This window comes from Aulostomus chinensis, chromosome 8 (assembly GCF_037954235.1).
Source record: "Aulostomus chinensis isolate RoL2024-O1b breed Wild chromosome 8, RoL_Achi_v1.0, whole genome shotgun sequence".
Classification (NCBI taxonomy): Eukaryota; Metazoa; Chordata; class Actinopteri; order Syngnathiformes; family Aulostomidae; genus Aulostomus; species Aulostomus chinensis.
In genome coordinates this window covers 19483306-19495382 of record NC_141327.1, presented here as the reverse complement: position 1 = coordinate 19495382, position 12077 = coordinate 19483306, and the positions used below count along the sequence as shown (strand labels likewise).

The 12077-nt window shown below is 44.4% G+C and overlaps 1 protein-coding gene across 4 annotated transcripts in view; it reads left to right on the top strand.

Moving 5' to 3' along the window:
* The window catches only part of dlc1 (DLC1 Rho GTPase activating protein), an 85941-nt gene extending 74555 nt beyond the window's left edge, over window positions 1-11386 (top strand). For 3 of the 4 annotated variants that reach the window (XM_086211542.1, XM_086211540.1, XM_086211541.1), the window contains exons 9-18: window positions 591-2266; window positions 3046-3225; window positions 5163-5322; window positions 6147-6354; window positions 6798-7014; window positions 7386-7500; window positions 8668-8883; window positions 9843-10060; window positions 10275-10448; window positions 10538-11386. In XM_086211542.1, the coding sequence (XP_086067668.1) occupies window positions 591-2266; window positions 3046-3225; window positions 5163-5322; window positions 6147-6354; window positions 6798-7014; window positions 7386-7500; window positions 8668-8883; window positions 9843-10060; window positions 10275-10448; window positions 10538-10637 (3264 nt within the window). In that variant the 3' untranslated portion in view covers window positions 10638-11386. The remainder of the gene's footprint in view (window positions 1-590; window positions 2267-3045; window positions 3226-5162; window positions 5323-6146; window positions 6355-6797; window positions 7015-7385; window positions 7501-8667; window positions 8884-9842; window positions 10061-10274; window positions 10449-10537) is intronic. The other variant, XM_086211543.1, reaches the window with a different exon arrangement.
* The last annotated feature ends 691 nt before the right edge of the window (window positions 11387-12077 follow it).

Here is a 12077-nt window from a genome sequence, read left to right as displayed (position 1 = left end):
GATTGACCCTAGTCTGTCCGGCTGCATTGTGAGCTATAGGGGTTATAATGGAATTTCCTGCACACCCTCCAGGGCCTGAGATAGATTAACTAAACTGGGGGGAGGTGTGTACATTTCGTGAAGGAGCATGTGTGCTCTAAGTGGGTCTGTAATGGCCACTTTAATTTCTTTGTCTAGTGTGCGTATTTCTATGAAGTCAGGAGAGGATTTGAGACGTGGCTTCGTCGAGTCATATGCTTCACCACAAGACCCGAGTTTAAGATAATGCTGTTTTCTTATTGCATGTGTTATATGTCTTCCAAGAAACACTTTGAAGAATATTATTCATCAGTAGATGTTCATATGTAAAGGTTCTTGGGTTTCTGGGCTTGCATTATGCATTTGAGAAACATTATAGATCTTTATTTTATATAATGTGAACAATTCTAAAATGAAATCCAGGAAGTTTCCTGGATCAAGGTGAGGAATGTTGGGGAAAGAAATGGAAAATGAAGTAGTGCAGTCTCTAATTGTCCCTCTCTGTCCTCTACTTTCCTTTCCTTTCTTACCGTTTCTTTCCCTTACTTATCCCCTCCCTCTTTCTTATCCAGAGCGAGGACTCAGATGAGGACGAGCCTTGTGCCATCAGTGGCCGCTGGACCTTCCAGAGAGACAGCAAGCGCTGGTCTCGTATGGAGGAGATGGAGGTTTTCTCCACATTGTACAAAGATGCTGCGCAGCCTCCATTCCCAAAGGACCAAGTAAGCCAAAAAAGTAAGCTTGCCCTTTGTGAAGGAAACAGCTCAGAGAGTGTGCTGACTGATCTCAGTGAACAGCCGGAGGTGGGCTCCATCCATAGCAGTGGGAGCGGAGGAAGAGGAGAAGAGAAGAGCCATGATGCTCATCTTCATTTACCAAATGAAGCTGTACCAGCTGGTGCCACCCGTGCAAGCTCTGTAGCCAGCATGTGTTCATCCTCAGGCACAGGCGGGTCAGGATGTGCTAATGAAGACTCCCTGTCTGATGGGTTGCCTCCATCACCCCTGGAGACACTAAGACAATTCACCTTTGATGTGAAAGCAGGAATGGGAGGGCTCGGAGGAAGTTTGGATCGAGGCGGTGGCAGTGGCAAAAGCACACGTTCACGAGCCAAGAGCTTCCTCAAAAGGATGGAAAGTCTACGGCTCCGCAGCGGCACCACCTCCAAGAGAAAGAAGAAGGGGAGCACCAGCGGAGGGAAGATAGAGATCAGTGGCCCGGTCATCAAAGAGGGTCTGGATGATGACAAGCTGCGGAGGCTCAACTGCGTGGATATCTCTAGTATCAACCTAAACCAGAACCTCAATCACCAGCGCAATCCAACTCAGACGATGACACTTAACCGGAATCGCTCTGTATCCTACTCCACTCAGACTAGCAATGGCAGCACTGGCAGTACTGGGAGCAGCCAGTCCGAAGCTAGTAGCGGAAGTGCTGTGAGCACACCAAGCCCAGTGACTCGCGCTCGCAGCCACAGCACAGCAGCAGGCTCTGGTAAAAGAGGAGGAATGTATTTGGAAGGTTTTGATCCATTCAGCATTCTCCAACAAGCTTCAGATCGACAGCCAACACCACCTCCTAAATCAGCCCCACCCATCCCATGTCAAGCCAGCAATGGGATGACAGTGGATGAGCAAAACCGTAGGAACAACTGCGGAGTTCAAGACAATGGAAGACAAGTAGAGGAGGAGGAAGAAGAGGAAGAAGAAGAAGAAGAGGAGGGCATGATCTTTTTTTATTTACCAGAAGGTCACAAGCCAGGAACTTTCCCTAAAGCCCTGCAGGACGGGAGTTCACGCAATAACAATGGGAATGATAATGGCAACTCAGTGATCCTCAGGGGGCGGCAAAGTAGACGTCAGCGTCGTGCCTCTTCAGGCTCTATTGACAGTCGCCTCAGCTTTTATGACAACGTCCCACATACTGAGAGAGAAGAGGAGGATGAACGAAAACTGGAGGAAGTGCTACAACATGTCAGCGGCCTGCAGCGGTTTGTCAATGCATGGTCAGAGGCTGTAGCTGGTGAAGAAGAGGAGGAGGAGGAGGAAGATGAAGAGGAGGAAGGAGACTCTGACTCGGCGTTGGACTCAGCTTCACCGTGCCCGTCCTCCCCGCTACAGAACCGACTGGAGGAGACAGAGAACGGAAGTGACCAAGACAGCACAGGAAACCCTCTGGGTGAGGGAGAGGAGGGGATGAGAGAGAGAAGAGACTCTGGTGTAGGAGCGTCTTTAACAAGAACCAGCAGGTTAGTCCACAACATCGAACTGTCTCGGTGAAATATCTCATTTTTTTTGTGAAAGGCTGTGATTCAGAAGCAGTTTTCATAAATAATTTGTTTTTCATGAAGGTATATTGATTTTGAAGTATCACCTCAAAAAGATTTGATGGAAATGGCAAAATCTACATGGCTAGGAGAACCTTGTGTTTGTTAAAGTCGGGTGTCGCATTGCCTTTAGCGCCATCTTCCATTGACAATACACATTGTGTAGCCAACTTTCTTCACTCCAAACCATTCCATGGAAACATATCTGACAGCCTTTCTTCTCTACAACATTTCCAATGTTTTTTGTCAACTGTTATTCATACAGCTATCACTTGAGATGTTAACTTCTCACAGGTTTGCCTCTGTAAACGTTACCTTGGAGCATTGAAACATGTAACTCTGAGTCCAGTAAAGGATAGATGGGGGACACGCTTAGACTTCTCTCCTTACGTAATAGAGCTCAATACTCTGGAATGTTGCTTAGTCTCCAAGGGGACTGTTGCTGTTCCCTCAGGAATCCACAGGCAGAATTACATTTGGGGGGTATTGGTTTTAGACAATCTCTTGATTGATGTGTACACAAATCCTTTTAATCCTTTAAGTGATCGCTTGGTGGATCATACTGGAAATACTGGGCGTTATTTACGTTTATGTGTACATAATGTGTGACGCAGATTCCAGCTCAACTGCGTTTTTACAGTCAACATTCTTCTCCTCACGTCTCAATTTTCACCCTTCTTTTCTCTCTCCCTGTACCCCAGGCCACAGAAACTCCGCTGGCCAAGCTTCCAGAACTCCCATCGTCCTAGCGTGGCCTCCGCCCAGCTCCAGATTAGCTGCCAGTCTGTGTTGCAGATGAATCTCCTTCAAAAACTCTCTCTGCTGCAGCTCACTGCGCTTCTGGAGAGGCACACTCCTACAAACAAACATGGCTTCAGCTGGTGAGTTGACCCGAGGGAAATCGAAAAACTTATACGAGAAATATGTATACAGCTGATTCACTTTGGAGTTGGATCTTTTTTAAATTCCTTCACATCGATGTCAAACTGTTTCTTGTGACGCCCTTGAATGTATCCACCCATCCGTCCTGCTTCTACCCCTCCATCCCAGTTCCCTCCATCTGCAGGTTGTTGTGTAGTGTGGTGATGGCTGTCCTCAGAGGTTGGGTTTCACATTCTTTTCCCAGACCTGTAATTGCTGGGAAGGGGCGTACATTGTCTTGTTCTCAAAGGGGCAATCATGGCAGTTCACACGCATGGTGTTACAAGAGCTGGAGGCTGAAAGGGTCTGCCCTCCACAATTATCCTCCATACATTCTATCCCAACCCTAGCATATTGGCCTGACTTCCACTTAATTCACTTATGATTGCATTATCCTGCATTGACCTGCTTTTTGTTATTGTGTGTATCAGGTGGTTTCACAAGGTCACAGCGTCATGCAAGGAACCATTTTGTCTTGCATTTCAGGAGATGCCGGCATTTTAGGTGTCACAACAACTGCGAGACAGTTTGAAATAACAATTGTGGCTCATGAAGACTTAGCACAGTTAGCAAAGATGCTGCTGGTATAGCATTGGCTATATCAGAACGAAGAGCAAAGAACGCTTCCGCTGTCTGGCCTCAGCTTCATGTCATGTTGGGTTCATGGGTAACTTCTCAGATGGTGCTGTGAAGCAAACCATCTGACAGGTTACATACACAAAGCAACACAAAGTAAATGTACAGCTGTACTGCAGCTCAGTTGAAACATTACACATCATTACAATGTACATCTCTTAAAATTTTCTAAAAGAAAGAAAGTAAGAAAAGGAATGTTTTTTTTCTATTTTCTTCCTTGAACAGGAATAGAACGCCGTCTCATGGCAGGCTGGGGTTCATTGAAAGACAGAGGCCACTTGTTGGCAGCTGGAGGCCCAAACATATTCAGAATTCCATGCTGGGATCATAATATGCTCCTTTTCCATTTATTCCCAAACTGTGGTTCTGAGAAGTACTCTGAGTCCTATGGACGCCTGCACTTACAAAGACAAGCTTGTCCTGAGTCACACATAGCATCTCTCTGCTAAACACACTCGCATAGCTGACGGATGCATGGCCATAAATCTGTGGGCGCATTCTTATGAAACAGTTGGGGGGGAATTTCAACTTTGCGGTGTTCGTGAACTTGATGTTAACTTTCACCCTAGTACATGTGCGCACATGCACACACACACACACACACACACACACACACACACACACAAACACATTGAGCAGATAGTAGGACAGACATTTTGTGTGGGTGTTTAAAACGGCGGGATCCACTCCTTTTGTCATTGTGTGTCCTGCTACAGCCCCAAATTTCCCCCACCCACCCGTCCCCTTCTCACCCTGTTTATCCACCCCTCTCATAAACCTGGAGACAGGATTCTGCACCCGCTTGGTTTCCGCCATGCATGCACATAAAATACTCTCTCTCACACACACACACACACACACGCACATGCACATGCACATGCACATGCACACACACATAGAGGGAGCCAGACTGTAAATGAGTGTTGTAATTGGGAGTTGCAGAGGTTTTCATTAAATCTGAACTAAATAGTCAAGCATGTCAGAGACTGTAAATGAATTCCTCCTGAGTTTACATCAAAATATGTTTGTTTTCTTTTCCAGAGCTGTTTTTTCTTGTGATTATTTTAGGATTTTTTTGGTGTTTATTAGGCTTCTATAGCAAAGAATCAAGAGAAACCCGAACTACCCATCAATATACATCCAGATTGTTCCGAATGTTCAAATAACTATTTCTCTAAATACACATCATGTCATTATTATGATGCCTGTCGATATACTTTCAAACATATATCAATGACTTACTTGTGTTTGTATGTTACAGGGCTGTTCCGAAGTTTATGAAGCGGATCAAGGTGCGCGACTACAAAGACAGGAATGTGTTCGGTGTGCCGCTACAAGTCATTGTCCAGAGGACCGGCCAGCCCCTCCCTCAGGGCATTCAGCAGGCCATGCGCTACTTACGAAACCAATGCCTTGACCAGGTAACATATAATACACACCAAACACACACTTTCCAGTTGTATGTGAAATCATGACAAATAGCATAGGAAGTATCTACTTGCCAAAGCTTGAGTCACATAAATATCCAAATTTTGCGAAATCTGCAATCGGTCAAACATTCATTCACATTTTTAGTCCCACACTCCACGTTGCATAACATGGAGCAGTTCCACGGAAAAAAAGCAGGATACCCAACGTTTGTTTCCATCCTTTCTCCGTTTTTTTTTATGCTCTCTGTCACATGGACACTGAAGCAGGGGAGTTTGGGAGGAGTCAAAGTGTGCGGCTGTTCAGTCACTGGTGTTTAAGACTCAGCATGAACAATCCAGTGTGTGTTTACATTAAAAAAAATAGGGGTTTAAAGAAGCAATAGCTGCAAAAACAGAGCAACAAAAGCAGAAGAAATTGTGTGGGTCTTTATAGCAGGACAAGGTGTCTGTGTTTGGAAGTGGTGAAAGACAAGCCAGTGACATTTTGTTCAGCCTTAAAAGGCGACAGATGAATTCCTCCACAGCCCCGCAAGTACAAGACTGCTAACAGGGTTTCATGGGAGCTTTTCATAAATACAGTCAACAGAATCTGTTGTGATGTAACCGTATTGACTGTAAGCTTTGGCTTTGGGGGGATATGTAAGGAATATTATTACACAACAAATAAGACACCAATGCGTCGTAAGATTTTTGTTTGCTTTGGCGCACGATTTATTTTTGAGACTCAACACTGTGACTAATGGAATTACAGTTCAAAGTGAACCTGCTAAGTTTCACATGTATGCGTGACGTAACTCTCTCTCTTCTGTCTACAGGTGGGTCTCTTCAGGAAATCAGGAGTTAAATCCCGTATCCAGGCTCTGCGTCAGATGAATGAGGCCAGTGGAGCGGATGGGGGAGGAGTCAGCTACGAGGGCCAATCAGCATATGACGTTGCAGACATGCTGAAGCAGTATTTCAGAGATTTGCCAGAACCCCTGCTCACTAGCAAACTGTCCGAGACCTTCCTTCAGATCTATCAGTGTAAGATTTGAACAATAAGCCCAAAAAAATTGTGGCAGTGTGTGTGTGTGTGTGTGTGTGTGTGTGTGTGTGTGTGTGTGTGTGTGTGTGTGTGTGTGTGTGTGTGTGTGTGTGTCCAATAGGACACAAGATTGTGTTGTCTTAGAGCTGCAGGCAAAAGATAAAACAACCAAGATGAGCTCAGGAAACAATACCTTTGGAGTGATGAGGTATATGTGATAGCCTAATTCCACGCTGCTTCAGTAATTGCTCAATGTTGACATAGATTATGATCGCAGCTTTAGGGACTGTTTGGTTAAGGTGAAAGAAAACATGTGCGTGAAGAATTCGACTCATTGCCTTACATAACCCTTTCATTTGAGCGCTGAGGCTGCAAAATCAACCAGCAGACACAAAACTATGATGTAATATCGCTGTTATTATTTCATTTTTCTGCTCTACAGACATGCCTAAAGAGCTCCGCCTGCAGGCGGCGCGCGCTGCCGTGCTTCTGCTGCCCGATGAGAACAGGGAAGCTCTGCGGACGCTGCTGTGTCTGCTGAGCGACGTGACAGCCAGTGTGGCGGAGAATCAGATGACTCCCACTAACCTCGCTGTTTGTTTGGCGCCATCCCTCTTCCACCTCAACACCCTACGTCGCAAGGAGAGCTCCTCGCCAAGGTGCGTGTGTCTGCATCTGTCATTTTCTTATATCATAAGCTTATTTTATTACCACGTTTATGTTAGCGGCAGGTTACATAACATGTTGATGCTGTACAATGTAAAAAACAGGAAAGGGTCCTTCTAAAGAAACAAAAGAGCAGGATACTGTAGATGGACAAAAAAGGAAGAGAGCACAGCTTGAGAAGACAGAGGAATTGAAAAGGTTACATAAACATCTTTATCTAATTAGCAAATACTTATTTTAGTTCAAATTCTCCAGGGCTTAAAGAGTGTTTATCAAGTACATACAGCCCTTTCATCAGATTCTTTTACCTCCTCTATCTGGACGATGGATGCTCTCACTAATCTGCCTCCCCTCCTCCTCCAAGGGTGATGAACAGGAAGCAGACGCTAGGGAAACCGGACCAGAGAGACCTGAACGAGAACCTGGCTGCCACTCATGGTCTGGCACACATGATCCAAGAGTGCAGGAAACTCTTCCGGGTTAGTGCTTCAGATGAAAATGTACTTAGTATCTCACCGATGCAGATCTGAGCTCCTGTTCTTTACTGACAGTGAATGTCACCTGTGACTCACTGTACCGTGTCTTTACCAAACAAAGTGTATCTCAGTGTTTGTTTTGTAAGCAAACATCGTGAGTTACATAACCTCTTGATCCAATCTCTCATCTTCTTAAGCCATATCATGATTACATAACATTTAATGCCAGTAGTTGTACATAACTGCACGTCACCTCCGTGTATAAGTGAAACAGTCCAAACTGAAAAACCCATTGCCAGTGTGGTTTTATGTGAGCACTTAATCGGACAAACAGGAAATAATCTGAAAACTTTATTTATCTAATTTCAATCCCTAAAGCTCCAACCTGGCGTAATCGTCTCACTCCTGCATGCTAAAGGACGGCACACCGCGACTCATTAGCCTTCGAAGCCGTATTAGATTACGACCGAGCTTCCTGGCTTCCTGTCGTGGTCGCATCACAAAAACAAGCTAATTGATTTATTTGCTTTTAATTCCATTTCAGTTTCCTCATGAATGTTCATAAATGGATGTAGATTTATGAAATAACTGGTTGTAACTTGCTTCTGTTTCACTTTGCCTTGTCTTATCTAATGACAAGGCTTTTCTTAGACTGTAATATTGTTGTTATTCAATTAAACCTGAAAGATGGAACAGAGAGAGGGAGGAAATGAGGAGATATGACGCTCCTGCTTGTTCCTGTTTATTAGAAGAATTGATGTCAGCCGTACGGAGATGCTTGACCAAAATAAACATGAATCTGAGGGTGTACGTGTTTGATGTACCAGGAAAAGTGTTGTAGTCCTGCTGACTTGTCCATAACAGGGGCACCAGCTGCACTTGAAAATTCTTATCAAAAAGATGGATTTGCTGCTGTTTACACCGGTCACACTCATCTAAAATCAGATTTGATCAAATTTAATCCACATTTCAGCCTAGATTCTGATTGCCCCTACGTACAAGTGTTTTATTTCTATGTTCATTGTTGTTTAGAAGCATATTGTCTATCATTTTTACAAGCAAGGAAGTAGAATCAAATGTAATTTAACTCTCAATAGAAACTTCCGGAAAGCTTTTCTCTCTTCGAGGAAGAATCAATGTACTGAACCTCATCCTCATCCTTCTACCCAGATCCCAGAGGAGATGAACCGCTGCAGGAACTCCTATGTGGAGCAAGCTCTGCTGCCACGACGTCTGGAGGAGCTGGGAGGTGAAGAGGCAGGACACGGAGGTTACCGAGCCTTCCTACGGGACAGCCTGGATGCTCTCCTGAAAGAGGCCAAGGACAAATTCAAAGGTTATGACAGCTTCTCCACCCCCGAACAAGCTGAGCTGGCCTACAGGAAGGTAATTCATCACCTCTCTTTTAACACTTTTCTTCACACGCATCCAGTTGTTTCAGTTTGTTTGTTGATGGTAGAATGCAGCGATAAATCTCTTGAGTGAAAGTGACATTCATGAAAGATTAATTAATGAGAGTCAATCAATCTGTCTATGGGGTGTAAACAAACTGTCACCCATAAAAGCACCACTCTCTGTTCTACTGTCTGCATTTCCTTTCATCGTTCCGTCCGCCGCTCCCTCTCTCCGGCTTCTCTAAATATCTTGTGGAAAACTAGCAGTTAGGGTTTCCTGTATAGAAACACATCCGTGTGAAACTGGCCTGGCCCTTGACTTCTCATTCCCATCCCAACACTGGACTTTATCCCAGAATGACATCAGCTTGTCTCTCTCACTCTCACTCACACACACACACACACACACGCGCGCGCGCGTGCGCACGCACGCACACACACAAAACGTCACCATTATCCCAGGCCCTACATTTCCTGTGTCTAGTGTGTAAGGTCTCCGTATGAGGTTATCTTTTCTCCAGTTTGAGAGTCACAAGGCTGGAGAGAATGTGTGTTCTTTATCATCCGATGGCAGAAAGAAGCAGCTGACTTGGCTAAAGGGCAACAGGCGGTTTTGAAACATAATCAGACTGTTGTGCTTAAAATTATCCCTTCATTACAGCAAGTTCCTGTAAATATGTCTGATAAGATTATCTGGAAGATACTATCAGTTTATACAATATGGTTGAAGATCATTTACATCCTGTTCACACATTACAGCCCACTTTTACAAAAATTTGATCTTTATCTTAAAATTATGAAACACAGAATTTCAACATAATCAACAATAGCTCTGCTTCTCGTCCACCCAGGAGTCTTTGCTCATTTCAATCGTCTCTCTCTGTTTTTGGCGATAAGTCAAAATGATTTGGAAAAACAAGTGTGTGTAACCAAACTCTCTTGTGTCTTCAGGTGCATGATGGCTTCCCTCTGAGGCTGTGGAAGGTGACCGTAGAGGTGCCTGCAAGTCCTGAGGAGATCCTGACACGGGTGCTACGGGAGCAAGGCCACTGGGATGAGGACCTGTTCGAGAGTCGGGTGGTGGAAACCCTGGACGAGAGGACGGAGGTCTACCAGTATGTTAGGAACACCATGGCCCCGCATCCCACCAGAGACCACCTGGTGCTCAGGTAGACACACCTGCCTCCTGTCTCGATTCTCCTGTCGTCTTCATCACTTTCATCTCATCCATAGTTCATATTTTTCTATCAGATTATGTTTAAATGCTACTTCTTCTACCAGATTATGTTTACATTTTTGATTTTTTTTCTACCAGATTACATCTAAACTCCATTTCTTTCAACCAGAAAGAATAAATCCTTTTTTAATTATTGTTTTTCCCAGAACGTGGGTAACAGACTTACCAAAGGGGGCATGTGCACTTGTGTGTGCGTCTGTGGATCACGAGGGGGCACCAGTGGTGGGCGTGCGCGCCAATGTCCTCACCTCACGCTACTTTATTGAGCCATGCGGAGCCAACAAATCCCGTCTTACACACATTTCCAGGATCGACTGCAGGTGAGGTTTCCTCTGAGTTCCTCAGTTTTGATTTAGGATTTATCAATTTCAACAACATTTTCAAACATTGTCTCCTCCTCTTTTTTCAGGGGTCGTTTCCCAGAGTGGTACAATAAACTTTATGGACACTTGTGTGCTGCTGAGGTGGCACGGATACGTGACTCATTCACTCTGCCCATGGACAAATGAGAACGCAGTGTGAAATTGGGGCAACAGCAATGAATCCAGACTGTTGGACTATTTTTTTTTTCGTTTTTGGATCCTATTGTGGATTTGAAATGGCTCATTTCACCCATTCCAGGGGGAAATCAGACCGGGTCATAGCGGCTAACATGTAAAAGACTAACGCTGGACGGCTGATTGAAGGACTTCTTTTTGCTCTGATGATATCACAACAAACTGGTGTTCCCAGTAAACCTGTTCTGTCATGTTACACAAACTCTTATCTGGGCCAAAAGACATGATGTCTCTGACACAGGATCAAACATTTATCCAAAGGGTGCTATTGCTTCTGAGAAGCAAATGGACTGAACTTGTGTGCATGTGCGTTCAGAGCAACAAATGGTTAATAGCTACATATTCCTTGCACTGGTTTCCAGTTGCTGCATGAAGTGTACATACACTTGTCTGTTCACACGTATGGTCGCTGTCTCTTGTTACCTCTGTCCCTTTTTCTGTTACAGCAAAGCACAGGAAGCATCGTTGACAATACTGTGTTCCGATGACTGATGAATCTATGGCTGAAGAGAGATGTGAATGTGCTGGTAATATACGGAGCGAGCGGAGACAATAGAAGGGAAAGAGTGAGATGTGGCTGATAGCACAGAGGGTTCTAAGGTGTCTATAGAGATGAACGCGGAGATAGATGAGAATCGGTGGCTGGCTCACCAAAAACAGAGGAATCATCAAAAATCTCTCACTCCCAAAAAAGGACAAAATTCAGCATCACGGATGTTGCTTTTGCTCTTCAGTACATGTGCTATATTAGTTGCTGTGCTAGGAAGAGAGAAACTGCAAAAAAAAGCCAACCATCCGTTGACTTTTGAGAACCGTATTTGTGTTAGGAGGCGAGAAACACGCATATTTACGAGACCAATTCGATCAGGTGGACCAAAGTTGGAAAAAGAAGCTGAACCTTCCTTGATATTCAGCTCATCCTCACAACTGTCAAGAGCACAGTCAGCGCACGCTTCTTTTATTTTGTAGGCCTATCACTTGTTTTGAGAGATAATGGAATGATTGATTTCACAATGGTTTATATTAACCATGCACTGTTTTCTGGCTTGCAACCTCTGGCTCATTATAGAAATAGAAAATATACAACAACAACAACAACAAAAAAGAGGGGGGGGGGGAAAGGTCCTTTTATAAAGGTGGAGATTTTACAGGTTTTACTGTAAAGATGAGGGCAGATTGAATGTTTGTGTGATTTTAAAGGAAGGAAAACAACTCTGTGTTTGCTTCTCTCTGAGTGTGCGCTGTTACTTTCAGTGTTTAAGAAGGAAGAGATTTGGGTCCTGGTAGCAAAGTTTGACCACCTTTTCGCTCACTCATGCTTCAAATCTGAGGGCACGCGATTGTCTCGTGGAGTTGTATGATTAATTCACTAAGCCATTGTTCATATCATAC